Source organism: Gymnodraco acuticeps, unplaced genomic scaffold (genome assembly GCF_902827175.1).
Source record: "Gymnodraco acuticeps unplaced genomic scaffold, fGymAcu1.1, whole genome shotgun sequence".
Lineage (NCBI taxonomy): Eukaryota > Metazoa > Chordata > Actinopteri > Perciformes > Bathydraconidae > Gymnodraco > Gymnodraco acuticeps.
The window spans coordinates 334427-361959 of NW_022990590.1; the positions used below are offsets into that span (position 1 = coordinate 334427).

A 27533-nucleotide genomic window follows, 5' to 3' on the forward strand; every position below is an offset into this window, starting at 1 on the left:
CATTTTCCGTCAAAAGTGGTCACACAGACACATCTTTCGGGCTTTTTGGAGTGTGTGTTTGTCTTCTCCGGAGTTCTAGAGTGGAGACACTAGAGTGTGTTCTAGTTGCAGACGGAAGTCTTTTTGGGGGGGTTCCATTTGTAAAGCTTCACTAGAGCAACCAAAAATCTGTTTCCATCGCTTCCAAAACCTCCCGCTGGCATCTGGCTCTTAGCCGTACTGATGCTTCGGCTGTGAGAAAATTAAGTTTAAGTCCCACATTTTTGTCAATACATGCATAAGCAGCGAAGTAGTGTCGGGCTAATATTTCCATCATCAACGGCTCCGAACAAGTGTTGCCCATTGACTTATTGATCGCACAGTGTAATGTATCATTATACAGTGAGGAGCTGACGCTAGGTTCGATCGCTCATTCGACCCGCTCTGTGGCCCCCCATCTGTCTCTCTTTCTCACATAACCACCCATCTATCTTCTTTCATCAACTTATTTTTTTTTTCACTCTACGATCTCGCTGCCATTCGCCTCCACCCTTTACGATCACATCTGGCCCACTTTCCCTCCCTGGTTGGTGTGGCTCTGCTCTTTGGCTTTTGCAGCAGCAGTAGCAGAGGGGACAGCACAGGACAGAAGACTGTAGTGGCGTATTAATGGAATTAGCGTCGTAGTTGGTTTGGGAGTATCAGGCGCCAGGCACCAGGGCTGGGCCGGGGTTAATTAGCTGGCAGCAGGCCTCTAATTGGGTCAGGACCGTGTCAGGCCCCTGGCTCTGGCCCTACAGGGATTGGATTACACTGTCGGGGGACAGACAGTAGGGGGAGGGAGAGAGGGTGTACAAGGGGGAGTTTGTAGTAGCAGAGGAGGGAGCTGGAGGGTGCTGTGGATGTGGTAGAAAAGGGGGAGAGAGGAGGGACAGGGGAGTGTAGCCTAATCTGCCGGCAGGAGGTGAGGATGGGAGGAGATGGGGAGGGCTGCTGTTTAAGACTGGATTGGATTTAGGTGGGTGTGTAGGGGTAGGGGGGTGCTATGAGAGGGGGGCAGGGCAGGTGGTGAAGCTTGATATGTGTATCCATAGCAACAGCAGAGTGGTGTGACACCACATGGGATTTGCTTGTGTTTTTGGGGTGTGGTCTTAACGCAGGCCTTGTTCTTTGTCACTCCACAATTAGAAAGTTGTTTTGTGTCCATTTCTGTGCTTTTGAATGCAAATCATAGTTGTTGTCACTTGTGTATTCAAATAATGATGTGCTGTTTTTTGTGTGAGGTGGGCTGAGACCCTTTTGACTTTTCCCTCAGCTATATAAAAACTAATGGTCATTTTGGCAGGTTTTTTTTATTTGGTTCTATTTTACTGGAAAAAATTCACAGACCCCGGGCGGTACGAGAGCAAATCCGCAACACAACAAATGCTTTAATCAACCAATCCAAACCGACCCTAGGCCGCAAACTTTATGAATTCTAGGAGCACAATTTTCCCGAATGGAGAATGAGACTACATAGATGGACCGGATGCCCAAGTGTGTTTTTTTTTTTGAGAGAGCGAAAGGGACCCCAGTATGGGCAAACTGAAGGTGGAATGTGACACAATTTAAAAAAAGCTAGAGTTTTTATTTTTTGTCTTTTTTTTAAAACAACATTATTGCATCTGGATATTGTCACAGTGTTGAATTACATTGATGTCATGTCTTCTCCATCTTGTCTTGGTCATGGGAGAAAAGGTCTTTGACTATCAAATGTCGTAATTGTTTTCGCAAAAGAAACAAACACTACTACGCAACACTTTTTTACTGAATTTCATATAAACTAAGGTCATTTTATTTAAATCGCCACACGAGTTAGACATATCCATTTGAATCCTTCTAAGCTCTCCGTAATTCATGCTACATGCTTAATGCTTCCTGTTTGCTCACATTTATGACCAATGGTCATGCATTTCTCTTCGGCCACATTTAGCTTATACTGTAAGCCATAAGTGTTATGTTGGAATGAGGCAGACCACCCAAGCTCTCCCTAAAACCCAATTATTAATTTTCTTGGCCTTGCTTTATAGGTCATGGCAGCGATATTTAGAAATAGAGATTTTCGGTATGATGCTCTAAATGATTTTGAACTCGGCCACCTCATTCTCTGTAAGCCACATCGCCGGCCTTTAGGGAGTGTGGATAGTCTCAGAGCAGCAGTCAGTTTTCAAAAAGGCCTCGTCAGTACTGTTGGATTTCCTGCTTCCCTTTGGCAATGTAGCATCTTCTTTCTACCAATCATTTCTCGATCAGCTAAATGCCACTGACTTTCAAATATGTTCAGATCTGATAGTGCCCTAAGCTAGTACACAAAGATCAAAATGTAAGAATATCAATCGTGTAGTCAAATATCAGAAGGTGGCTGTCTTAAGGAGCTCTGCTATTAGGGGTCTCCTTCATAATCCCGGAACAAACAAAAGGATTACCCTGACTGACATGCTTCTTCGTACTGAAATAATACGTATAATAGTATTTAAGTGCTTAATATGGGATTTTCTGATTTACAATTTACGCCCTTCAAGAATCAGATTAAATACTCACAACATTTTGTCCTCTTTGGCCACAGAAATCCTCCGATAGGGGCTTTAACATGCTTCAAACGTGACATTGGAGTCTAGAAGCTTAAATGTAATCTGCTAAACAGAAACAGATTGGCGGCAGTGGTTGAGCAATATCGCCTTATAGAGCATTGGCGTCTTTGCCAAATGTTGGTTTGTATCTGGTTGGTGGGCAGTGTGGCCCCCGCAGCCCTGGTTGGTGCCCTTGACTGAGCAGCAACGGTGGTAATACTGGCACCTGCGGTAAGAAGGGCCACGTCTGATCTTAACCATGACATCACCACCGCCGTCACCGTGCTAATACAGCCTCACTGTAGCCGGAGCCACCACAGACCCCTTTTACTTTCTGTCTGGAACTTTTTCCACATGTCTCACGCTTGCTTCCTTTTTACTTTTCAATTCTTCCACTTTCTTGACGCCAAGGCCAATTATAGGCCTATGATGGCAGGATGTTTGTGTATCTCAGGGACTGCGGTGCGCTGGTCTCTTGGTACATACCGAATTGAGCCACAGCAATGTCAAACAACTGCCTACCGTACAGTACGTCGTAAGTTATGTTGGGTCCGCCTTAGATTTTGTATATTGTCCCTTGCTATTACAGTGTTATGAGTATATTTTAATATCCTGCTATGCCCTCTTTACTGTCTTTTTCTCTATGTTTGAGTCCAAATGTAGTTATTTTACATTCTCAGAGAATGTTAACAAGGAATGACAAGAATAGTAAAACGCTTATTCACTATGCCCGCAATACACCAGCTGTCTGGAGCAAAAAAACCAACAAAGTGAAATAAAAGACATAAATAAAACTGATTCAGAGCTCACTCTGTCAGCACATGGGAGCTCTACGACTGTGACCAAACAGGCTGAATGTGTTTGACATTCTGGCACCACTCCACAGTGACCTATAGGTGAGCTTTCCAATACCTCCCCAGAGTGTTTCCGCTGTTCATCTGTTCTATTAGTTCCTCTTTAACACCTCTACAGGGCCTGACCTTTTTCGGGGGGCTATACCAAAGGGTCACGGGTCAGGGTTCAGCCGGAGTATGCATTAGCATAGAATGCTACTGCTTGAAAAGGGAGAAAGATTCAGTCCCTGAGTTTTGTTGGATCATCCAGAATACTTAGCGCTTTTGATTATCTTCAAGCAATAATTACACTAGGTTTAGCAGATACTGTGGCAGGTAGTCGTGATTTGCTTGGGGTTCACGTTTTCTGGCCATGTTTTGTGGGTTAATAGAACATGATTTGAACACAGTTGGTTTCCTTACTTTGGCAAAGCAAGAAAATAAGGTGGGGATATATTTATAAGTCCAGGTTTTCGCATTACAACAGGGCTGAGGAACAAGTGTCCCAATTTGAGCGCAATATGGCCGAGCCCTATGCTCCCATAGGGACTCTCTTGTAACCCCGGCCCGACCCTGGACCTGGCCTTAGGTTTTTCGTGCTCAGGGTCAGGACCTCTGTTCAAACACCATAGTGTGCCTGTCGCCCGGTCGATGGCAGGCCCTTTTCCCATTGTGCCATTGTACCAGATGAAGTTAATTCCTCATCAGCTGGACATGAAGGGAACCACTTGAACAGCAGACCCAGGGTCAGATTGCTTCCCATTTGAGGGCCAAAGAGCGCCTAATACGATGCTGGCAGTAATGTGAGCAAGACCAACTGCCGGGCCTATTTGCTCTTCTTTTGTGCCATTGTTTGAAATGGAGTGTAAATCACGCTTTTCCTCGCAATTTCTCTTTCTTTCTTGTTCTCTCTCCATCGCTCTTGTTCATTCTCACTCTGCGCTCTCATCAGCAGTCCAGTCAATAAGGGCCCATGCTTTATTTAAACAATCGGCAATCAGGGACAGATTTAGCAGGATTGATCCAGGGTTGATCCGCTCCAGTGAAAGGGTCTTTATGCTAGAGAATACAGTCTTAACGAAGACTTGTATTGATTAGGGAAGAGTTCATAATCTCTGCATTAATTGGGCAAGGCTGTTCCGCATTCTGCCATACTAAATATTTGCAATATGGGGAAAGGTTGTCTTGAAAAGCTTTGATTGTGGATTTCTTTACATAAACAAGTCCATTATGGTTATATAAAGAGTGCTGCAGGAATGAGTCCTAAAACATGGAAATGAGTGATCATTTTTGCATTTGGGTTTTTTTGACGGTTTTTGGTTCTATGGCATAATATACATCGAGAAATATCCCGCTCTAGAATTTTGAAGCTTTTATTTTAATAACAAATACACACTAGAAACTAATCCCCCTTAAGCCAAGTAGTGTTGAAGTGATGTGACCATGGTGTAGTTTGTTTATAGCTGTTAAAACGTTAACTTTTTTTTCTTCTAGGCGAATGCATTTACGCTTTAAAACCCTTTGAAATGGTGTTCATTTGCAAAGATTATTTAGCTGAACAAAACATGTAAGTATCATAAACGTTTGTTTTCCACTGATCTTATTTTCTGCTATAATCCGAAATCCTTTGGAGAAATCGTATTGACTTTTAGTTAAGGGAACCAGTGCGTTGCTACATTTTGTGCTACAAAAAAGTGTCATTTTACTCTGTCTGCATAAAATGGTTAACATGAGTTTCTCGCTATACAGGTAGTTTTGATCCTCACCTCTCTGACTCTTCCTCTTTTAGATAAGGAGAGCCTGATCACGGACAGTGGCAAGCTCCACACCTTGGATATCCTGTTGAGTCGGCTAAAGAACCAGGGACACAGAGTCCTCATCTACTCCCAAATGACCCGCATGATAGACCTGCTGGAGGTATAAACACACACACACACACACACACACACACACACACACACACACACACACACACACACACACACACACACACACACACACACACACACACACACACACACACACACACACACACACACACACACACACACACACACACACACACACACACACACACACATTCTCTCAAAGCTTTGCTCTACTGAAATAAATGATTCATTAAACAGTACACAGACTCCCACAAAAAAATCGAGAATTATTTGCTAGATGCATATTAATTCATTACTTTTTATTTAGCTGACACATTTATCCAAAGCAAATCCAAACCTTTAAGTGCCACGAACAGAAATGATAAGGTTTTTTTTCTTTTTTAACACACCTTTTAATATGTCGTTTGCATATATCTGTGATTCTCGTAGCCAGTTGTTGAACTGGTCGGCTTCCACTGGCGAGGTATTGAACTCCAGTACCTCTAATCATCCTTCCTGTCCCTCGTTAGTGCTCTGATTAGACGGCTCATTAACAGGTCAAGGCTAATTATCAGGGTCTCATCTGTAGGGGAGGCAGCCAGATGGGAGGGATGACTGGAAGGAGCGAGGCGAGGTGGAGGGGAGAGGGGGAGATGGGAGTGGCAAGGGGCCTTGGGGTTAGAAAATCTGCAAGAGACAACGGTAGATGAGGATGAAGAGGGGGAGAGGAGATGGGAACAAATGAGGGAAGATCAACACCAATGAGAAATAGTAGTGTGATTCTTTTTTAAGTCCCTTTTAGACAACAATGATGAACAAAACCACTTCATGAAACACGGAAAAGTGGCTTTGTGTTTAAGCTTTTGAAAGTCAGAAGCAATCAGGTTGAAGGTCCCACAGAAAAAACAACAGTGAAAAGCCATTCTGCCCGTAGTCATGTGTCAACAGCCCCGGTACGTACCCTATTGTTGCCTCCTTATTTGTTAGAAACATCGCTATGGAGCCAAAAGCTTCTGGCATGATGTCATTGGGAATTCCTTCCCTGTTCACACGGTGCTCTGCCGTTTCCACGGCCAAATCTTTTGATGGCCGATGGACCCAGCCCAGGTGGTTAAGAACCGTCTTCCTGTGTGTCTGGAAAACATTGTGTGTTAGGCCGTAAGAAAACTGCAACGGTGAGAGTGCTATAGATAGACCCTCCAGAAAAACGCGATTCTGCGATCGCAGAATTTACCGCATAATCAGCAAAATGGCGCAGATTTTTAAAAGGCCGCATATTTATCAAAAGGCCGCATAATCCCCGCATTTTTCCACACAAAGTTGAGAAAAAAAAAAGTTAACTCGTCTTGATGTGAAGTGATGATGATGACGCGACGTCATCAGCTCGAGCATCACAGAAGGTAAACAACACCCTAGAGTGAACGCGTGGAGCTCACACGAGAGAGAAAACACCAAGATGAAAAAATGTCATCCATCTCATTTACAGACGAACATTTCTGCTAAAGATCGGGCAAAGCAGTTCCCCGATGTCTTGCACGAAAGTGGGGGGAAACTATTCTGCACCCCGTGCAACTGTGTGTTGGAGCATAAGAGAACATCGTCGGTGACGACCCACTTTGATTCATTCAAACTAGGGATGTCCCGATCACCTTTTTTTGCTCCCGATCCGATTCCGATCATTTGATTTTGACAATCTGCCGATACCGATTTTTCCCGATCCGATCTTTATGCAATGCATTAAGAGAAAAAAAAGGTAACGGATAACGGCTGGTCATCCAACGCGATGAATTCAGCTATCTTGGCTGTTATTTTTTTGGCCTTTTCACTGTTCTGGGGCAGTTTCTCTTTCCTTTTAAAAGTCTCTGAAAGTGTCGGTTGTTTCAGTGCCGTTAAGGCCCTGACACACCAAGCAGTCACCAGAGGACTCGCCGACGCCGGCTGTTGCGTCGCGGTGTTCTCCTGCGTCTTGGCCATGTGTCGCACGGGAACACACCGCAAAGACTTCAGTGCGTGAGTGGCAATAACTCTCCTTACCAGCAGGCGGCGGTAGTGTGTATTCGTCATTCAAAATAGGCAACAACCGGAAGACAGAGAAGAAGAACAGACTGGGTGATATAAACAACAACAAATAGTGTGTGCAAACTGCAGCCTGGTTATGATCCACTGCTGTCTGCCCGTCTTTGGTGCTCCACAACTACCCGAAGGGGCAAGTCTCCTGTACCGGGTGTACTGGGTTCGCAGAGAATCCCACTTCTTCCTCAGCTCTTTCTCTGAAGCACACAAATAAACGATGTAAGCATTGTGGCTAGTTAGCATGTCCAATTCATATCTATATGCAGTGCCAAACTGCACAGCTAGCAACAGCTAGCAACAAGATAACAACAAAACACAAGGTTGAAATAACAAATTACATTTCACGTTAACGTCACTGTACGCTGGCAAACAATAAAAAGCCAACAATATCTGCTAAAGAGCTCAATTGATGAAAAAGATAATCTTACCCGAGAAACCAAGTTGCGTTTCAATCTCTCGCCAGAGTCCGGTTTTCACTACTTTTTTTTCGAGTACCTTTTCTCTGTGATGTCGTACAGAGCTGGCCTCTCCTGGATCAAGGTGATGAGCAGGTCTTCGTTTGCGTCATTCCAGATCGCCATGATGAGATGAAAATGAATATCAGTCTGTGTGTGCCTTCTTAAATCGTTTGTTTACGTCCCTCACTTCCGTTTCGCTTCTCATGCACTGATTCGCTAGCTGAACAGCCAATCAGAGTGATTGTTTGGTCCGACTGCCAGACCCGATGCATGGCCATGCATCGGGACAGGCAGTCCAAATAAGGCGTGTCACGGTCGACGGTGCGGGACACACCAAATTGAGTTTGGGCGACAGGACACGCTTCGTCTCCCGACTTACGAAAACAGCCGAAATCGGCCTGGTGTGTCAGGGCCTTTACCTGAGTGGCCGCTGTGTACTCGTCGTGTTGTTGGTGATTGTTTCTCATGTAGCGTATTAGATTGGTCGTGTTGAACGTAGCTCTGTTCTTTCCACCACGCGGAACCTCCGCCTTGCAAACATTGCATCTGGCTGTTACACTGCCCTCGCTTTCAATTTTATAATACTTCCAAACTCCTGACATTTTCTCTGTCCCGACTCCCAAGTCACCAGCTGAACGTAGCCTCTCGTTAGCTTACTGCTACTATTAGACACTGCGCCCACTCTGTTGCCAGATTTGAGAGAAATAACCAGGTCTGAAAACAAGCCCAAAAGAAGCAACACATACATGATGTTGTGTAATTTTAAACCAAAACTAAGTCCTCAGGATGACTTTAAGACGTGAACATGGTCATTTTTGTTTTGTAACATTAAATAAAATAATAAAAATATTTTATTAAAAAAAAAAAAAAAAAATCCCGATCCCCGATTTTTTTCTCCCGATTCCGATCTTTTGAAAATCACGTGATCGGCTCCGATCCCCGATCACGTGATCGGATCGGGACATCTCTAATTCAAACATTCGAAAATGCTTTCTGCTGCTGCGGACAAGAAAGCCAAACAACTCACGTTCACCGAGGCATCAACCTCCAAAACCCTTTCGAGGGCTACAAGAAACGAGGTGAGAAGCCTACAAGATTGAAGCTGGTCAGATAACGAACGAGTAAATGAAAACAGAATGAGGCGGAGATATGTGAGTGTGTGTGCGTGAGAGAGTGTGATTAAAATAGCCCAATTGCTTTTACAATAAATAAAGATTGAATGTGTTTAATTGAATAGTAAAGGGGTTTAACGTTAGTGGGAGGTTGTGTGTGAGAGAGAATAAATAAATAAGACATCCCAATATTTATTTTCCCCGCATATTTCGCTACTTCCCGCAATTTCACCGCATAAAATCACATAAAACCCCGCATGTTTGATCGCATAATCAAAGATTTTAGCCCGCATAATCAAGAATTTTTGCCCGCGTTTTTCTGGAGGGTCTATATAGATATCTTGGGTAATGAAGGCTAGTTAAATACTGTGTTTACCCTTTCAGCCATTGTCCAAAAACGTTTTGCCAGTAGTGTACTTGTTAAAGTCTTTTTTTAGCTTGAAATTACAAGGTATTGCTCCTTTTCTTCTTTAGGAGTAGTTAAAAATAAAGATCTCATATTAAGTGAATAGTTGGCGTCAAGATTTATAATGTAATATATACATGTACATGAATATACCTGTAGAATCACGATAATTATGTTATCTACTTATCGATATATGGACATGACATTGATTATTTTTATGTTTTATTTATGATTTTTTTCTATGAATTCCAAAACCCTCGAATATTCTTCAAATGAAAAATGTATTGAATTTTTATTTTTTCATATTTTAAAGGGTGTACTTTTTGGGGGGGATTATTTAATTAACTACAGTGGTCTTAAAATTACAAAAATATTGTCTACTATTGTATATATTTTCTGGGACAACAAATTATCCTAGTAGTTATTGTGACAGACCAATCAGATATAACATTTAATCACATTTGGGTATGATGCCTAGAGTTTTTGTCATGGTGACTGCCAGTGAGATGGACCAATCAAGTGTCAGTAATTGAGCATGACGGTGGCGTTCTGCTTGAATGATACAGTTAATCTTCTTCCTGCCCCAAAGAGCTCTGTTAAAGTGCCTTTTTTACGGTCTAAGTGACCTCATACAGTAATGGGAGGCTGTGCCAGCATCTCCTCTACTAATGGACTAAAGAGATCCTCAAATGAAATCATGTATTCCCCAAATCTTGCTTCAGTTTTCCTACATCGTATTATCTGTATCATCAGTCGGGGATGAAAACTCTGCAGATGGAGTTGATTTCCTGAACATGGGACTGTGACTAAGGGAAAGAGTGAAGGAGAGGCTGATGCTAATCTCTGTCATTAGCCTCATTGTTGTCGTCGCCAGTCGGCTGCCCGGTTCTTCTGGTGACATCACAGAGTTGGGTGATGGATCATTGAGATCCGGGTGGCCAGAATCTGGCAGCAGCCGATAGTGGAGCAGGACCGCCAAGTCACTGCCCTCCTGCTTGAGTGGTGTGTCTGTGGCTGCTTAGACGGCTCTTTACTGTACTGCAAGTCGGCGGTTCAGATTACAGTGCTGGCGGGAATGCCCACAATGACGAGGGTATTACAGCCCAAAAAGTCAGCCGCAGATTCTTCTTTATAAAGTGGGATACAGTAACCCATTACGCAATACAAAGCATGGCTGAAAATTGTGATTATTTATAATACATACCGACTATTTGTATTAAATATTTCTGCTACACTGAGATTGTTAATACGATAGAAAAAAACTCTAACTTGTGATGAATGAAGAGTCTGATTAAGGGATCATGGGTAGTGCAGTTTTCTTTATTGTGAACGTTAACTTTGAGGCTCTGGATGGATAGTGTTGCAGATTGTCTTCATGGTCCATGTTTATGTGGCCACTTACTGATACTAAATCATTTTAAAGAGTACTCAGCCATTTTAACATTGCACCCCTCTAACATTGTCGGGCTCATGATTTACACTGTAAAAGAAAAAATATCAAATTAGATGTGGCACAACGAGAGATATCGTAAAAAAACCACATTGCCCACAATGCAAACAGGCAGCCAAAAGTTTACTCCTAGATTTGTGTGTGTTAAGGCAGTTAGCTTACGTAGCCATCAGCCTAAGCTAAGATGAGGTAGGCTCACGTCTTTCAAACTCAACCACCCCACCCCCCCCCTTTTCCCCCCCTAAATTGTAGTCTCAACTAACGCTGACTCAAGTGACATCACTTAAGAGAATGATCAGACTTTGCGCAGCTCTATTGGGAGTTAAAAATGCTGTTTTAATATAAATGTTTCCACATATAACTCAGATGTGTACAATCTTAGGAGTCTTTTAATTTAATTGTAGGTTAATGTTATCCATTTTGATAGTTTTCCAGTGCTCGGATGGTAGAATATGCACTGGATGTGTCATGGCATTTAAATACGTTTTCACAAACTGGTTAGAATTGCAATTTATCTCTTATAAAGGTCTTTTGTTATTATAAAATGTTGGCAATCTACAGTGTTCGCTGGCAAAACTGTATTGAAAGTGCCACTCCTACGTGTTATTTTTCTTTTTAAATACTTTTTTTATGAGTTGTCGGGCTGGGAACAGACTGTGACCGTGCACACTGTGTTCCCAACCTCCGAACAGCAATACATTCACACTGTGTTCCTAGACTTTGGGGACTCATTAATGTTTAGGAAGTTGAGAACAACCTGGCTGCCACTTTTTTCTTTTTTCAAGCGAAGGTTTTAATGCACACCCAAGTTCCAACTATGAAGGTTCAAACTAAAAATGCATTTTGAGACTCTAACATAAGCCAGGAAAGAGGAAATGTCAGTGTGCTTTTTTTTTTCTCCCAGCATTCATCATTTCAAGTTTGTTGTTGTTGTCAAAACCCAGCGCCATAAATATTCTGTTTAATTAAATGTGCTCTGTAATAAGCTGCTGACAGTTTGTTGAACAAGATTAACATTTCATCCAGTTAAAGGTTGAACTGATTTATAACATTTGCAAGCATTACACAATCAGTGAAAAACTGCAGAAAGAAAGCCTTGTCACTTCTGATTAACACCAACCCCAAACAAAAATAGAGGAGAAAATTGCCAGCTGTTGAAGGTATAGATTTCAGTGGGACACCGGGACTCCACAAGCTTTAAATCATGGCAGCTGAAGCTAGCAGAGAATGTTAAATACTATGTTTAAATCTGAGAGGTGATGTATTTCTAAAATGGTCTGACTATTTAGACCATGTTTGAGATTAGGAAAGGCTGAGAAAGTCTGCAACAATATCTGCAACATCCTGCTGGCAAGCCATCAACTCAACAAGGTTAGCAGCATTATGTGTAGCGCCGTGCTAATGGTCCCTAATGTAGTGTTCACTGGGAGCAGATGGGGCTGATGGGAACAGAGCCAGACACAGGGGAAGAGGAGGGCAGGGGCCTGGCGGGACGGAGGCCCCCGAGTGTCACAGAAAACATCGTGTCAAATCATTGATATCAGTGTTAATGGTCGCGAGAGGTGACTCCTGATGTGTGCCAGTGATTGTGGGGGCGCTGACATGTTTGAGTGAAGAGGTCACCGGTTCAGGGCCGCGCTTAAAGAGAGATCAACATGTCACCTCATCACTGCTGTTGCACTCAAGAACCCCTCCCATCACACAAACGCACACACTCTTAGCTTGGCCGACTTTTGGGAGGAATAGAATATCAAATGCTGGCCTTCTACAGTGTCTCCTTAGGCACGGATTGAGGTTTCAAACCCAACAAATATGCATTCGAAATGTGGGATTTTAGAAATGTGGACGCAAATTTCGCTTTGGACAGACATTCTTACTTTAAAGATTAGTATTTCTTGATCCATGAAACTGAATAAGTACAGCTTCAGGGCTGATCTGTTCCTCAGAGGAAGTAGCGGTGCATTTTTAAGAACTTTGGAAAAACTGTTTGAGAGTCTAGTCCTTCAGGTTTGGACGACAAGAGTTTCAAAATACGTAGTAAAGGTAATCCAGGAATATTAAGTTACATACATTTGTAATAAATACCATGCAGGAGTGGATCGAGTTATTTGATTAAAGTCGTTTCAAAGTAAGGTATTCACTGATCGCATGTGACAACTTTGCTATAGCTAACGTTTTCTAATATTTGAGTATCTGGATCTCAACTGGGACTGTACGACGCCGAGTTCTGGCACATTTAAGAGAAATGCAGGGCTACACAAGAAAGGATAACAAAGTAAAGGTAGCGACTGTTAAATAGTTGTATAGCCGTGTGATGTTTGCCAGCACCCGTCACTCCCTCAGACAATACCACATCATTTTGTTCTTGGTTTTCCTAATTATAATGTCCCATTTCTCCAGGAATACATGGTCTATCGTAAGCACATCTACATGCGCCTCGACGGATCCTCCAAGATCTCAGAGCGCAGAGACATGGTGGCGGACTTCCAGAGCCGGTGGGTAAAGATACGATCTACTGTGTGTGTGTGTGTGTGTGTGTGTGTGTGTGGTGTGTGTTGTGTGTGTGTGTGGTGTGTGTGTGTGTGTGTGTGTGTGTGTGTGTGTGTGTGTGTGTGTGTGTGTGTGTGTGGTGTGTGTGTGTGTGTGTGTGTGTGTGGTGTGTGTGTGTGTGTGTGTGTGTGTGTGTGTGTGTGTGTGTGTGTGTGTGTGTGTGTGTGTGTGTGTGTGTGTGTGTGTGTGTGTGTGTGTGTGTGTGTGTGTGTGTGTGTGTGTGTGTGTGTGTGTGTGTGTGGTGTGTGTGTGTGTGTGTGTGTGTGTGTGTGTGTGTGTGTGGTGTGTGTGTGTGTGTGTGTGTGTGTGTGTGTGTGTGTGTGTGTGTGTGTGTGTGTGTGTGTGTGTGTGCATGCCACCCAAACCCTCACTTTTTTACCACTGACTGTAAATCTGACTTTCCGTTTATTGCAGCAATCAGTGAACAGTTTAATCTTACATGCGTATGTCCAAATATACGTATATTTCCATGCTCTGGTTTACATTAATGTACAGCTTGGAGCCGCCAGTGGTACTCTGGCTATTGTTGGGGGGGGTATTGAAGCAGCTTAATGCTAGGGCACATGTTTTATTTCAGTTCTGCTGCCAGACTTAAATTGGTGTGGACATTTCTGGTTCTAACTGAGTTTGTAACTCAATTTTGTGCCATGATACTTTTTAAGGTATGGACTATTACTGTTGTAATCGATATAATTTCATTTTGTGTCACTTCCTCCCTCTCTGCAGGACGGACATCTTTGTGTTTCTGCTGAGTACGAGGGCTGGAGGGCTCGGCATCAACCTGACTGCTGCTGACACTGTGAGTATTCAACACACAAAAAAACGTCACTGACAAAATATAAAAGCTTAAACAGCATTTATATTTCTTAAATGCATCAAAATACAGAGTACATTTTCAGAAAACGTAGTTTGGGAAGACCTCTGTGACCTCGTGTTCTAGATATTTTTCATCTGGCTAATTAGTGCATTTCATTAAAGTGTTCCAGACGAACGCTTTATTTGAAACACTATCTTTTCTTTCCTGAACACGATTGTTTGCAGAATGCATAGCAATGCATCTAAGTGCGACTATGAAAGATTAATACTGTTATATGATAATGGTGAAACACGGTATACCTGGATTAAGTTACCAATTCATATTTTCACATCCCAATATATTTGAATAAATAAAATGGTCACATTACACACCAGACCAGGAGAAGCGATGCATGCTCCATTATGAATGCTTTCTATCAGTTGAACAACGACCCAGCTTGACTCTCTTGTTCACCCCAATGTTTCATCACTTTCCTTTTCTTTTTTTTGGTTCTTTGGTCAATTAATTGATTCTCTTCTTTACGCATTGGGCCCCAGTATGAGCAATAATCACCACATATAGCTTGGACATGTTTAATTCTCTATAAAAAAAATATCCTGCTTTCTTTTTAACTGGCTATTTTACAACTCACTGCGATTATTTTGTTTAGTTTGTCTGCTTATACCGGGAATTAGACGCAGGTACCTAGCCATAACCATTGAGGTCATATAGAGGCATCAGTTTTAATTTAAGAACATTTTATAACCAGTCAAACTTTCTGTAGGACCTTTGATAAGATGTTGATGTAATGACAATGTGTGCATCGAAGGCGGCGGATCACTCATATATGATGATATAGTCTCTCTGTTTTTATCAATCTGAGCATAATCTCCCTCTGTGTCCCTGAAGCCCTGTTCGAGTGGGATTAGCATTCATGACAATGAGTTGACGTGACTGTTAACACGGGACATCTGTCATGTGAAAGGAAGGTTCATATCCCTGTAATTACTAGTGTCAGGAGTTAAAGAGAAGGGGGAGTGCCTGCATTGTGTTGAGCTATTATCACACATGTTGAACCGTGTGGTAAACAATAACAAAAACAGCAGAAAAGTGAAGCCTTTTTTAATGTTTTCTTTCAGGTTATCTTCTACGACAGTGACTGGAACCCCACGGTGGACCAGCAGGCCATGGACCGAGCCCACAGGCTGGGGCAGACCAAGCAGGTGACCGTCTACCGCCTGATCTGTCAGGGGTCCATCGAGGAGAGGATCCTGCAGCGGGCCAAGGAGAAGAGCGAGGTCAGAAACACAAGTGATCATTCATCCAACGCACAGAATATGATGACGGTTGCAACTTGAGTGTTTGAACCCTCTGAACACCGTTCATTCCTTATTCTGGCCTTGTTTATTTACTGCAATACAAATATATTAAACTATGGAAACGGCATGACCATGGCTAGAGGCAGAGGAAAATTACAAAAAATATTTTGTGCAGTGTCAGATTTTTAAAATGCCGTAAATTCATATAAAATACAAATACCATTTTTTTACATCTTTGATAATTTATTACAACAATACATTTTTACCTGCAAAATTTCAAATGAGGCATGTCAAATATAAGGATTTTTATGAAACATCACCATTTTAGAGCTTAGATGTTTCCTGATGGAAGCACCTGATATTGTTCGAGGACAAATTGGAAAAATGACCAAATCCAATGATTATGTTAGTGATAGCCGTTTCTGGCTATGATAAATTGTGTCTTTTTTTCGTGATGTATTTTGTTTGAACCTGCTGAGTCGTTTTGGAGTTAAAACATTTAAAAACACATATAAATCATACTGCAGTTAGGATTTAATTACAGAGTTTATTAATAGATCATTTCTTTATGTAATAAGATCCAAAGGGTGGTGATCTCAGGAGGAAACTTCAAACCCGACACACTGAAACCCAAAGAGGTGGTCAGCCTGCTGCTGGACGACGACGAGCTGGAGAAGAAACGTGAGGCATCTTTTTCTTGATTGGCCGTTTTCTTTGGACGAAAGCTAACGTCACAACTAATATACATGGGGTCTTCTCCTGCAGTGCGTCAGAGACAGGATGAGAAGAAGCAGCTGGAGGAGTGCAGCAAGGTGAAAGAGCGCAAGAGGAAGCGGGAGAAGTACGCTGAGAAGGTACAGTTCAACACGACCAGCAGGAGGGTGGTAGAACGAAGAGACAGGATGTGTCAAATGAAAAGAAAGGATAGAACAAATGTGGAATGTAAAATGTAAAAAAGGATGGCTTATTGGAGGGAGAGAAGGATCGTCTTTATCATATAATTCAAGGTTTCGTTTTTTTAATCAAAAAGTCTGTGTTTTGCGGTATTTTAGTCTTATCAAGTATATTTTTTTGAATATTTTTAGTCAATGAAAACATGACATTTTCATCTATTTCAATCATGACATTATGTGAAACCTTTAAGTTAATCTAGCCAAAAATATGTAAATCTATAAGAAATATGAACAAAAAATAAACAAACTTTTGCATTTTTGTCAACAATGTTGCATGTTTATACGTCAGAGTTTTATGACATTACATTACATGGAGATCTGGCCTGAATTAGCTGAGTTATCTCGCTTTGGAATAAATTATTTGACTGGCCAGCCGGATACTAAAGGATGTGAGATTTAGTTACGACAAGAAAAAAGGAGGGGTTGTACAAATCTAGCAGATGCTAACCTGGCCTCTCGCCTGTTCTTAACCAGCATAAGAAGAACGAGGAGACGGAGAACAAGAAGAAGAAGGAGGTGAACCTGGTCATCTCTCACGCTCACTCTGCAGACAACTCCAACCTCTCTGCTGACGGAGACGACTCCTTCATCAGCATGGACATGGACTCAGCCATGCCCAGTCCTTTTAGTGAGGTGAGGAAGTCCGGTCGGAAACATACAAGGGAGGGAGTGAGTGAATGTCTTGTTATGAAAGTGAAGGAATGGGAAGAGAACACAAATGCAGAGGATAGTGATGGCTTCTCCATTAGGATCCAAAACTATCTCCTCTTAATGTGGTTTGGTTATTAATTATGAATTCCTTTCTATCCTCTTATCTGCTCTATATCCTCTATTCTGCTTTGCTTCCTTGCTCTATTCTTCCTCACTTCCTTCCTTCCTTATCCTTCCTATTCCTTGCATCGTTCCTCTTATCGTCTCCTTTGCTGTACGGCCCGGTTCCCTTACTTCCCGCGGTGTTGACCCCCAGCCTGTGTGTGTGTCTGTGTTGGCTCCTCTTCCCGGACAGATCTCCCTGAGCAGCGAGCTCCAGCCCGGCTCGTTGCCCCCGGACGCCGACGCCGACGAGAGCAGCAGCGACATGCTGGTCATCGTGGACGATCCGGTGTCCTCGGCGCACCAGTCCCGCGCCACAAACTCCCCCTCCTCAGTGTCCGGATCGGCCTCCGACAACATGAATGGTGAGGGAACCAGTTGGCCGAGTTTGACTTTGATGAAGGGAGTGGAACAGTTCACTGTTCACTGCTTGTGCCTTATTTTAGGAGCTACCAGAATAATTGGAAATGTGATACTGGCTTGTCAGTGGCACAAGAAATACACTTTGGTAAGATTAGGGTTAGTACTTGAAATTCAAGATTTTTTCAGTGCTAGAAATTGTAAATGCATAAGATAAATTACTATCTTACTGCATAGTTATTAGACCTTCATACGAAGAAATAAAATAAGCCTAATTGCTTTTGTGAATTAAAACAGCTGGACTGTGCTTGAAAGGGGCCTGAATTTGACTTGAGTAAGGGTGTAGGAACTCTGTCAAGAAGACCTTATTTTACTTTGCCAGCTTGTTTCTGTAAAATGTATATGAAATCTTCGTACCGTGCCTTGTGGAGTTCCAACCGTAAAACGCTTTTTGGTATGTCCTATTGTGTAATTGCTGTTTAATTACACAATTCAATTATATTAGAAGAGGAAAAAGAAGAATTGGGAGGGATGAAACCCTCTTTAATGGCCACACATGCAGAGCACACAGCACACAAAGATACATTTGTTCTCTGCTTTTAACCCATCCTTGTACCAGGAGTCTAGTACTAGGAGCAGTGGGCAGCTATTGTGTGGTAATCAATGAATACTCACATTTAACATTTGCTAAGACAATTGTCACATTTACATTGCAGTGGAAATGTACTTAATACAGTTAATCAAGTACTTTGAATACTTAAATACATCCACTTTTTCACCACTACATTTCAAATAGAAATGTACTTTTAGCTCAACTACTACTACTACTAATTTTACTTCAATTTTTTTTACAACGCACACTGTCCAAATGTTTATATTGGATGGTTTCCTCATTTCAGATAGTGTTGCTACATAAACTCTGTCCTTCTCAAAACCATAGCATAACCTTGGTGTTATCTTGTGTTGTTAGAAGTATGTTAGAAAAGCAGATCTGGGTGTGACTTACATGAAGGTCATTGCAGTACACACAAGTCCTGCTGGTCCATTTCAATCAGGATTTGTGTTTATATAGGCCTCCATCCACTGAGCAAGTAGCCTGTTACCTCATACGTGTTATGTAGCTGATTATCGAGAATTATGAGGGTTTTATTTTGCCCTGGTTGCAATGTTTTAGTATGTTCCGTACTGTGGGATCTAGATCAACTGTGGTTTTTGCAGTATATCCCACTTTGGATGCACTGCAATAAAGTAATCCCTCCTAAATACATGCTGCTTCTTTGAAACCCAATTGGGAATTTTGCCGCCATACTAAGAGGCTTCTGTCAGAAAGATTATAGAAAAAAAAGTGTGAGTTTAATATTTGAACATTATGCAGTGTTATTGAAAGAGCTAAAAAGAGTGGACATTGGACAGAAAGAGGGGAGAAGGTTCCTTTAGGGATGAGGAACATTCCAGTGAGACAACCTGGCAGTAATTCTGCAAAGCCTATGGAAAATGAGAACAATATTCCAGTTTTAGCTTGAGCCTGTACTTAGGGTAATGATGAGTAATGATTAGTGTGTAGTTATACTGCGATGCTGCAGTAAAGCTATCATCTGAGTTTCCTTGAAAGATTGGGTTAATGCCAAATCAGACATTTCTCTCACACACGGCTGTGTTCTCGGAATGTGTTAAAGCCGTTATGTATTCCGGGAACTTGTACAGCTTGCTTTGGAAAGGATGTGGATACAAATAATAATAGGAACATATTTTTCTGAATTTCGTCTTCAGGTGTTTCTGCCTCGGACGCGGTTAGTCCTGGCAGAGGTCGGTCTGGGCGGAGTCGGGGACGGCCCAAAGGATCTGGAGGCGGGACTAAGTCTGGAGGGAAAGGACGCGGGCGCAAGTCGACAGCGGGCAGTGCGGCGGCCATGGCGGGGGCGATGGCCGGAGCAGCGGCTGCCTCTGCAGCAGCTTTTGCTGCGTACGGTTACAGTGTCTCTAAAGGTTGGTGAATAGCAAACACAATATATTGAACAACTTAACCAAATCATTATTAAACAAGACAAGTTGGGGTCTATCCGTGAGATTAATTGACAGTGGCAATCCAAAGGTGTAGTTGATTATCATGCATAAGGGCACAAATCATTTCCTGATAGTCTAAAATTGTTAAGTGTGTTGATATGTTTCTATATTACTTGCCAAAACAGGAAGCTGGGAGAATTACACAACCTACATTTTGATATAAAAGCTATTCAAAGAATTGCCAGATCTCAAATAAGAGCCAGGGGAATGGCTAAAATTAACAATTTAGGCCTTTTTTATTTCAAAATTCAGTATAAATGTTACTATATTTCAATAACCCAAATTACATTACACAAACAATCATATTTAACTAAAACAAAACATGCTAATATATAGCAATTTATATATATTGCAAAAGGTATGCTTGTGTGAAGAAAGGGCTGCAATACTTTTATTTTGAAAATTCTGGAGGAATTGTTTATTAAACATCATTTAAAATTATGAGAACAACCAGTCAAAATGGTTGATTTGTTGGGTTGCATTAACTGGGGTATAGAGGTTATTAAAATATGACTTGGCATATAAATAAACGTCTGGCTCTCTACCGCTGAGGTTTAAGGGTCGGGCACTATTTGAGACGCATTATAATATATTTATTTTGGACACACTGCTAGTTTCTTTAGAGAGTAACAGGCGCATGTTGGTCCCTCCTCCCAGCAGGCCTCGCTGCGTCCAGCCCCCTGCAGCCTTCTCTGGGCCGGTCCGGTACCAGCCCCGCCTTCAACCCCAGCAGGAGCTCCTCTCCGCAGGCCAGAGGAGGGGCCTCCACCCCCAGCCCCCACAAACAGCTGGCCCCCAGCCACCAGCACCACAGCAGCAGTAGCAGCAGCAGCCACGGCACAGTCAGGAAGGGCAAGGGTCCCGCTGGGGCTCGATAGAAGCACTCGGACACTCATGAATGTGCTCTAACTGTCTCAGTATAACACACACACACACAGAGATAACTGACCTACTCTCACTGTGATCCACACAGACGCCCTTAACTGAAACTGAGGCTCACTACCCGGAGGACCATGCTGTGTCTGCTAGCTTCTCCACACACACAAACAGACAAACACATGGATAATTTAAAGGTGCAGTACCGACCAGCGTCCAGATTTCTCGGTTCACTTTTATTTGAAAGAGTCTGGGTCAGTGGACAAAATCCGCCTAAAGTATTTTTGTTTGCATTGCGACAAGACCTCTTCCAAGTGCTTTTTGGGAAGACAGACAGTACTTTTCCAGACAGGAAACTCTTTTGATTTGCTAGCTGTGAACTAAAACCAACACATGTAGCGCAAAGGGCTTTGAAATGTTGGCTAAAGGAGCATCTGTCAAAATGCACTGAGCCACGTCTTCCATTTTTCCGTGTTGTTGACTCTCACACATGTACATGAGGTTATTTAATTGTTCTGTAGATATGCTCAGTGCTCAGACAGTAACGTGAACCCTACCTAACCAACCCACTCTTTACCAAACAGCTTTTCTACTAAAGCTACTATTTTTGTAAGAAAAGACGCGAGCACCCATACCGACATGGCAGGTCTTTAAGATTTTTGAAAAATATTTGTCCATAAAAGGTATTCCCTCATAGACGGAAATAAAAAAAAACATATATTTTTTGTCTGATGGGGAAATGAAAGATGTAAAAAATTGTATTCCATAATGAGGGGTACTGGTTGATCCGGCAATGCTGCTAACAGTAAATTTATGAATACACTTTGGTTGTCTATATTTAAGTTATTTGAGCTATATTAAGAATGCGAAACGGGCTATTCACCTGTAAGACAGTGTAAATTGTACTGAAGCCATTTTTATTATTTTTCAGATATCGTTTCTCTTTGTGATGAGAAGTCTGTGGTTCTCTTTGACGTCATTGATGTTTTAGGAAAAAAAATATGTTTGCATCGGTGTCCTAAGTTGAGCACTACATCTGTTAGAGGTTTTGTTTGTTTTGTGTTTATAGTGTGATTAAAATATGATGTTCTATATTGATGTACATAATAATGAGAGCGACCTTTCCTCTGGCTTTCCCCTCATTTGCCTGTCTATTTTTATAGGTCATGTGTACATATGAAGAAAATGCGTCTGCCATTTTACTAACAGAAGGAGCCAACTGAAAATAAAAGAGTGCTAAATCAGCCGCTCTGCTTTTTCTATTTCATTATTTCATTATACTTGTATTGCTTATTGTCATTCAGAACCATAGTTTACCAGGGGGGTTGTAAACTTCATGCTTCCAAAATGAGTTGAATTCAAATATTTAAATATGAAAAACACATGAATATTAAGTAACTACACTTTAGTGATTCTTCATACATTTGAACCAAAATAAAACTTTGGAAAATGGGTTTTATCGGAGGACAAGAAAGACAACCTTGTAGTGTAAAGTGCATCTCTTGGCTTTCCCCGACTCTTCTGCATGCAATATGAGTAAAAGTGATATGAATTTATTTATATTCTCCAGGTTTTGTTACATATCCGGGGTTTGAATGTTGAGAGATGTTTTTTTAGTTGGGCGAACTGACTAACAAACACTTAAGGGTCTGACCTTGAGTTTCGACCTGGATAAAGCGTATGGAAACAACCCAATCAAGGCAATGCATTTTGGGTGAGGGGCTGCTGAGATTTGAAGTTGATGAGCGCAGCAGCAGCATGTTCTTCCTGCTGCACTCTGACATGACCACGGCACAGACTGTAAACACAGGACTTCCAGGTCTGGGCTCGTCCCCGGCCTCGGTTATATAAGCCTCTGAGGCTAGATAGACTCTGACTTGAAACACGTCCAAGGGACAAGCTGCTCCGGCCAACATTTGGGAGTGTACATGTTTGTATGTGTGTGTACTGTTCCAAAAAACAGGTTTACAGAGTTATCTGGATTATAATGCTGCTAGAGGACATTTGGCAACCCAGTCATAAACAAGGACTGTAGCTGACTGTATCGCAGTAAAACGGCCTCTTGGAACAAGCCTCAGCGGTCGTCAAATGTAGCATATGCTAATATAAAATCCCTATTTGTAATATTCAGTATTGGTGGTTCCCAACCTTTGAAGCTTCTGATCATTTCAAAATGAGGCCTCCATCACAGGCTTGACCTTAACATGTGTGATTTTCACTCCTAAAGGTGTTTTCTTAGTAAGCCTTGAGAGAAAAAAGCAGACATTAAGTATTTTGTTATTCCCATAATCTTGTGCTTCTGATTTGTTTTGTTTTATGAAATATATTTCATCCCTTTATCTTCATTTACACTTTTTCAAATCTCATTTTATTTGAGGGATTTTTACTCTGCAAAAACATAAAAGACTTGTGAAAAGACCCCATTCAGTTTATTCAAAAACATGGTTCGTTGGGAACGAGGGTCAACGCTAAAACTATTTATTGCACCGTAGTCCTCTTTTTCTTTAACCCTATCATAGCCATCACAACACATTAAGAGTGGGTCATGAATACAATCAATATAAAAGCTTTACTAGTGTTCCTTGGCTGTGAATCACATGCCTTATATTATTTATTTGGGTATACATCAACTGTGATGCTGCCTGGGGATTAATGCATTTAGTTAGTCATAGTACCTTTAAGGCACAAACAACAAAACAGAGTTATTTTAACTTTTTTATTGATGTTTGCAACTGAATAAAAGTTGGCACAATGAGCTTTAAAAAACAAAACAGGTCAATTGCAAACAAGTTTTCACCATGACAATTAATGTTGTACCGTCTGTATGGGTAGGACGGAATCTGAACTGTGCAAATAAAAAAAGATGTTTACAGTAACAATTCATCATACAGATGTAGCATTACATTGCAAACATCAGGTCATGCTTCAGTAAAAAAAAAAAAAGACCTCTTAATGTCATGCTTCGTTTTTTTATTATCACTTAGTAGCATTCAAGTACACCAGATGGTCGTGCGAAGAGAGATTTCACAACATTAAAAATGGTTGGACTGGCATGATGTGACAAGCCTCAGTGTTGTGTGTGTGTGTGTGTGTGTGTGTGTGTGTGTGTGTGTGACAAAGGGTACGAGCTACTGGGAGGCCAACACATAGGACACCACGGTCAGTGCCGCGGCCTCGATGGAGAACAGGTGGTGGTCTTCCACCTGTGGGCAGCTGCTCCTCATGAACTCGGCCAGGCGGAGCAGGTACTCCAGGTTGTGGCCCGACTTCCCCCTGCACACTGCGATCTGGACTCCGATCATCTCCGAGCTAGCCGGCCCCAGGTAGAGCGTGTTGTCTGCGGTGGCGATGTACACCAGCGCCTGAACTGAAGGCTGGTTCTCCCCCTCTGGGAAGAACTCCACCATCTTGGTGACATAGCCTCCGCGGACCCCCTCGCGCACGTTCAGGTACTTCAGGGACTCCTCAACTTGAGAGCCTGTCACCTCGAATGCCACACCCCAGGTGCTCTCCTGTGAGAAGAGAAAAATATTTATTATTTTTAAGGTTTATTTGTTATTATCAATTGGGATTGGGAATAACACTGAATTTAAAAAGACTGGAAACGCCCATTCAGCATCTCTATAAAAAACAAGAAGCAGTCGCGCTTTCCACTTACGTCATCATCTTCAATCAGCGTCACCACTCTTCCGGGCTGCAGAGAGAAAAATAAATGCGTCACGGGACAACGCCTGTGGCAAACGTTGAGTCAAGCACCAAACACACCAGCAGCAAGCAAGCCAACATCATATCATATAAGTGCCAAATTAAGTAAAGCAAAAACATTAAGCATCTTACCAACTCGTCGTTCCCGCGGTGGAAGTTGTCTCCGTGCCAGAACCGTCTCTTGTAGCCTTGAATGTAGCCGACCTGGCTCCTCCTGTACTTGAAGTCAGGCTTCCACACCAGTGACCCGTACCCGAAGATCCACAGGCTGCTGGGCTTCCCGGTGGTGATGTCTTGAGGCTTCATTTTGTAATAGTGTTGACGATGAATCGATGGAATCAATCAATCTTTCAATTGATGTTGTTAGCTAAGCTGCCTAACTAGCTAGCGTTAGCTTCCTCCGGTCCAGGAGCAGTGGTACAGGTTGGCTCACAGGTATACCGCGGACGGTATTTGAGCCCAACTGCTTGGCAGTTGCGAAGATGGAGTTTCGCTCTTGATTTTGCCTTGCACTATGCATTGCCGTTGCATTAGAGATGCCGCATTATGCCTTAAAAATCCATGGCAGCCGCTTCGGCCTTTGAACCAATGGAAACTAATAAAAAATCGTTTCGGCCAGCTAGTTCGCCGGCCGGTAACGCTACCAATTTCAAGCTTACGAGCGAAAGTGTTAAGTTTTGATTTAGAGTTGTTCTTGTTAGAAACGCCTTGTAGTTTATATTCTGGCAGCCGATTGCGGTGATTTGAATCCTATCCTCGATAACATGGCGCAGCGGCGCTTACATATTTATACAGTCCACAGTAGGAAGGCTAGTACAAGACATCGTTTTCGACCAATAATATTAAAGAGAGGCTCGTCCTCTTCAGCATTTTATCCAATCCGACTTCGGTGCGCCTGAAAAGGCGGGATTTATAGCCAAACTGCTTACGCTATTGGCTCAAATTTAACTTGAGCCGCAAACGTGTCTTTTAACCTGATTGGCCGATGAACTGTAATTCTATCTGTCTCGAGTTATGATTGGTCGCCTGTGTAGTCACTCTCTGGCTGATGCAACTTCCAACATCATTTCAGGGCCATTGCAGCAACCAAGCAACATACCAAGACATTGCATCAGAATTGAGCTAAAGGAAGAAGAGGTCTATATATATTTAAGCTGTCTGTGGCTCTTTCCTGCTGTAACGATGCAAATGTCCCCTCTGTGGGACTAATAAAGGTATTCTGATTCTGATATAAGGTTCATTACACAAACTGTGCCACCAAGAAATTAAAGAGAAAAATATAAGATGATATGTGAATTTATACATAAAAAAAACATTGAATAAATGATAACCTGACGGTCCTGACCTGAACACAATAGGATTGGAATTAACTCATCCTGTGATCAATACATTAATAAACCCACTATATGGATGTTTACATGATCTAGAGCAGGTGAATAATCTAGTCCCACAATGTAAAGATCCAGATGCAAGACCAATGATGTCTTACCACCACCACATTCATCCCAGCCATCTGGAACCTGGGAGTGAAAGTGGTGAAGAAATGTGCAAATGTGTAATTTGATGTTTTGTATATAATCACAGTTTCGTTTTTTGTTGATACTTCTAGTACGTAGGGTCAGTTTGACAGGTCACATGCAATTGGCAGGTTCACTAGGGCCAAAAGCTTATTCTTGCAGAATCATTCCAACTTTTTCAAGACAAAAATGCATCCGCTTTAATACAAATGATCCAACAACCATCCTGTTGTGACAGGCTAATAGATGATCTGAAACTATGTGTGTTTGGAAGACCTGATCATACAAAAAATGCCCAACCCTCCTGCAGGATCTCTTACAGCAGAGGCTCATCTGTGCTCAATAGATATATAGCCAGCTGTGTCTGCCTGAATACAAAGCCAGACAACTGTATCAGCTCTTCATTATTCTAAAGCACTGCATATCCAGGCCTTTAAGCATCTTTGTGTCATGCAAAAGCTTCCATCTCATTATATATTGCCCTTGCATGTCCATCGGGCCTACTGCTTGCCACGTATATGCAGGCTTTTCTGAGCAAGGCTTCACTGAGCCTTGGGCAATTCAACTTGAAATATCCCTTAATTTACACGTTTCTCACTGTTTCTCCAAGTCACAGGTAAGGCAGGCCGAGCTGCATTTATCCCCAGAATGTGAACAGATTATATCAAAGTCCTTCAAGTACGTTTTTCTAAGTAACTGTCTCATGTCTTTTCAAATTCCAATTATAAAAAGCATATTATTCTTATTTGCTGCAGTTATATGATGTTGTTTTGAACATGAACATGAGTGTTCTGCCTGGGGTTTTATTTTGGCATTTGCTCTGAACACCACCTGTGTGTTTCTTGTGTGTGGGTTTCTTACTGACACCTAGTGTTAATTAATGAGACGTGAACAAGTGTAGGGCAACGTTACACAGCACAGCATCATCATATAGCAGTATGATCTGCCCTCACTTGCATGTTTTTGTATATGCCAGGAGTCGAATGAGGCTTTAAAAGAAGTGACAAAGATTAGACAAAGCCAGAGCTTAGTATCAGTTTTGCACTTTTGCTTGCGATTTTGCATAATCTTTTTTGAAGTGTTATGAAGAGACACTTCCACATTCCTCAGATTTTAATATTAAAATCAGTTTCCTGATACTACATTCACAACATCCCAGATTTGCCCCTCTTCCTTTCTTCAGAATAAATAGTTGCTGATTAGCGTATTTGTCTGCATTCTCACATGTTTTGAGGTTGTTTCCTGAAGTGCAGATTGAAGCAAGGCGATGCTGCGTGAGAAAAGTCGTTGGCCCTCGCCGGCATGTTCTGCGTTTTTTAATCAGGGAGGAAACAGGAACTGATGTCATCAGGTCACAAACAGGATGCTGTGATTATAACACAATGAAAATGCCTGCCCATGAGTACGGAGACCCAGAGGCCAAAGAGTAAAGTGCTAGCATGTGTTTGCCACTGCGAACGAGTGTGAAAGTCTGCATTAAGGTGTGATGATGGTGGGAAAGAAACTCTAACTATCGGGCTGGGTCATGTTACACACCAAAGCATCATGGGCTTTAACTGGGTGATTTATCACAGCGATAACATGTATGTTTTCTTTTTTTTTAGCTGGGCCAGAAGAAACCCTTTTCTAAACTTGATTTTTCTTTTTACACACACAACTCCTTAGATGAGGATGTCTAGGTCAACAGGTTAACAGGATGTGTGTGAGGGAAAGCCATCCAGATTCTCTGAGTGTTGATTGCTGATGATTAGGGGGTGTTGACTGTCGCAGGATTTCTGTTAATTGGAGTCAG

At 42.1% G+C, this 27533-nt stretch overlaps 2 protein-coding genes across 2 annotated transcripts in view; one reads left to right on the top strand and one right to left on the bottom strand.

Moving 5' to 3' along the window:
* ino80 (INO80 complex ATPase subunit) overlaps positions 1 to 21766 on the top strand; it is a 48234-nt gene extending 26468 nt beyond the window's left edge. The window contains 10 exon segments of the mRNA XM_034228484.1: positions 5211 to 5338; positions 13189 to 13283; positions 14065 to 14137; positions 15274 to 15432; positions 16032 to 16134; positions 16219 to 16307; positions 16881 to 17039; positions 17413 to 17584; positions 19350 to 19565; positions 20304 to 21766. Coding sequence (XP_034084375.1) covers positions 5211 to 5338; positions 13189 to 13283; positions 14065 to 14137; positions 15274 to 15432; positions 16032 to 16134; positions 16219 to 16307; positions 16881 to 17039; positions 17413 to 17584; positions 19350 to 19565; positions 20304 to 20521 — 1412 coding nt within the window. The 3' untranslated portion in view covers positions 20522 to 21766.
* A 1455-nt stretch (positions 21767 to 23221) lies between these two features.
* Positions 23222 to 25007, bottom strand: chac1 (ChaC, cation transport regulator homolog 1 (E. coli)). The gene is made up of 3 exons (XM_034228485.1): positions 24357 to 25007; positions 24178 to 24213; positions 23222 to 24031 (listed from the first exon to the last, which is right to left on the bottom strand). Exons 1-3 carry the CDS (start codon positions 24528 to 24530, stop codon positions 23648 to 23650), a joined length of 594 nt encoding a protein of 197 aa, XP_034084376.1. The 5' UTR covers positions 24531 to 25007; the 3' UTR covers positions 23222 to 23647.
* Between the last annotated feature and the right edge of the window lie 2526 nt (positions 25008 to 27533).

What these genes read in the sequence shown, in the direction of transcription:
- chac1 (XM_034228485.1), bottom strand. Translation starts at nt 24,530, where the DNA reads ATGAAGCCTCAAGACATCACCACCGGGAAGCCCAGCAGCCTGTGGATC. An exon ending in ACCGCGGGAACGACGAGTTG is followed by an intron (nt 24,214 to 24,356) that starts GTAAGATGCTTA and finishes TTCTCTCTGCAG; the next exon opens with CCCGGAAGAGTGGTGACGCT. An exon ending in CGCTGATTGAAGATGATGAC is followed by an intron (nt 24,032 to 24,177) that starts GTAAGTGGAAAG and finishes CTCTTCTCACAG; the next exon opens with GAGAGCACCTGGGGTGTGGC.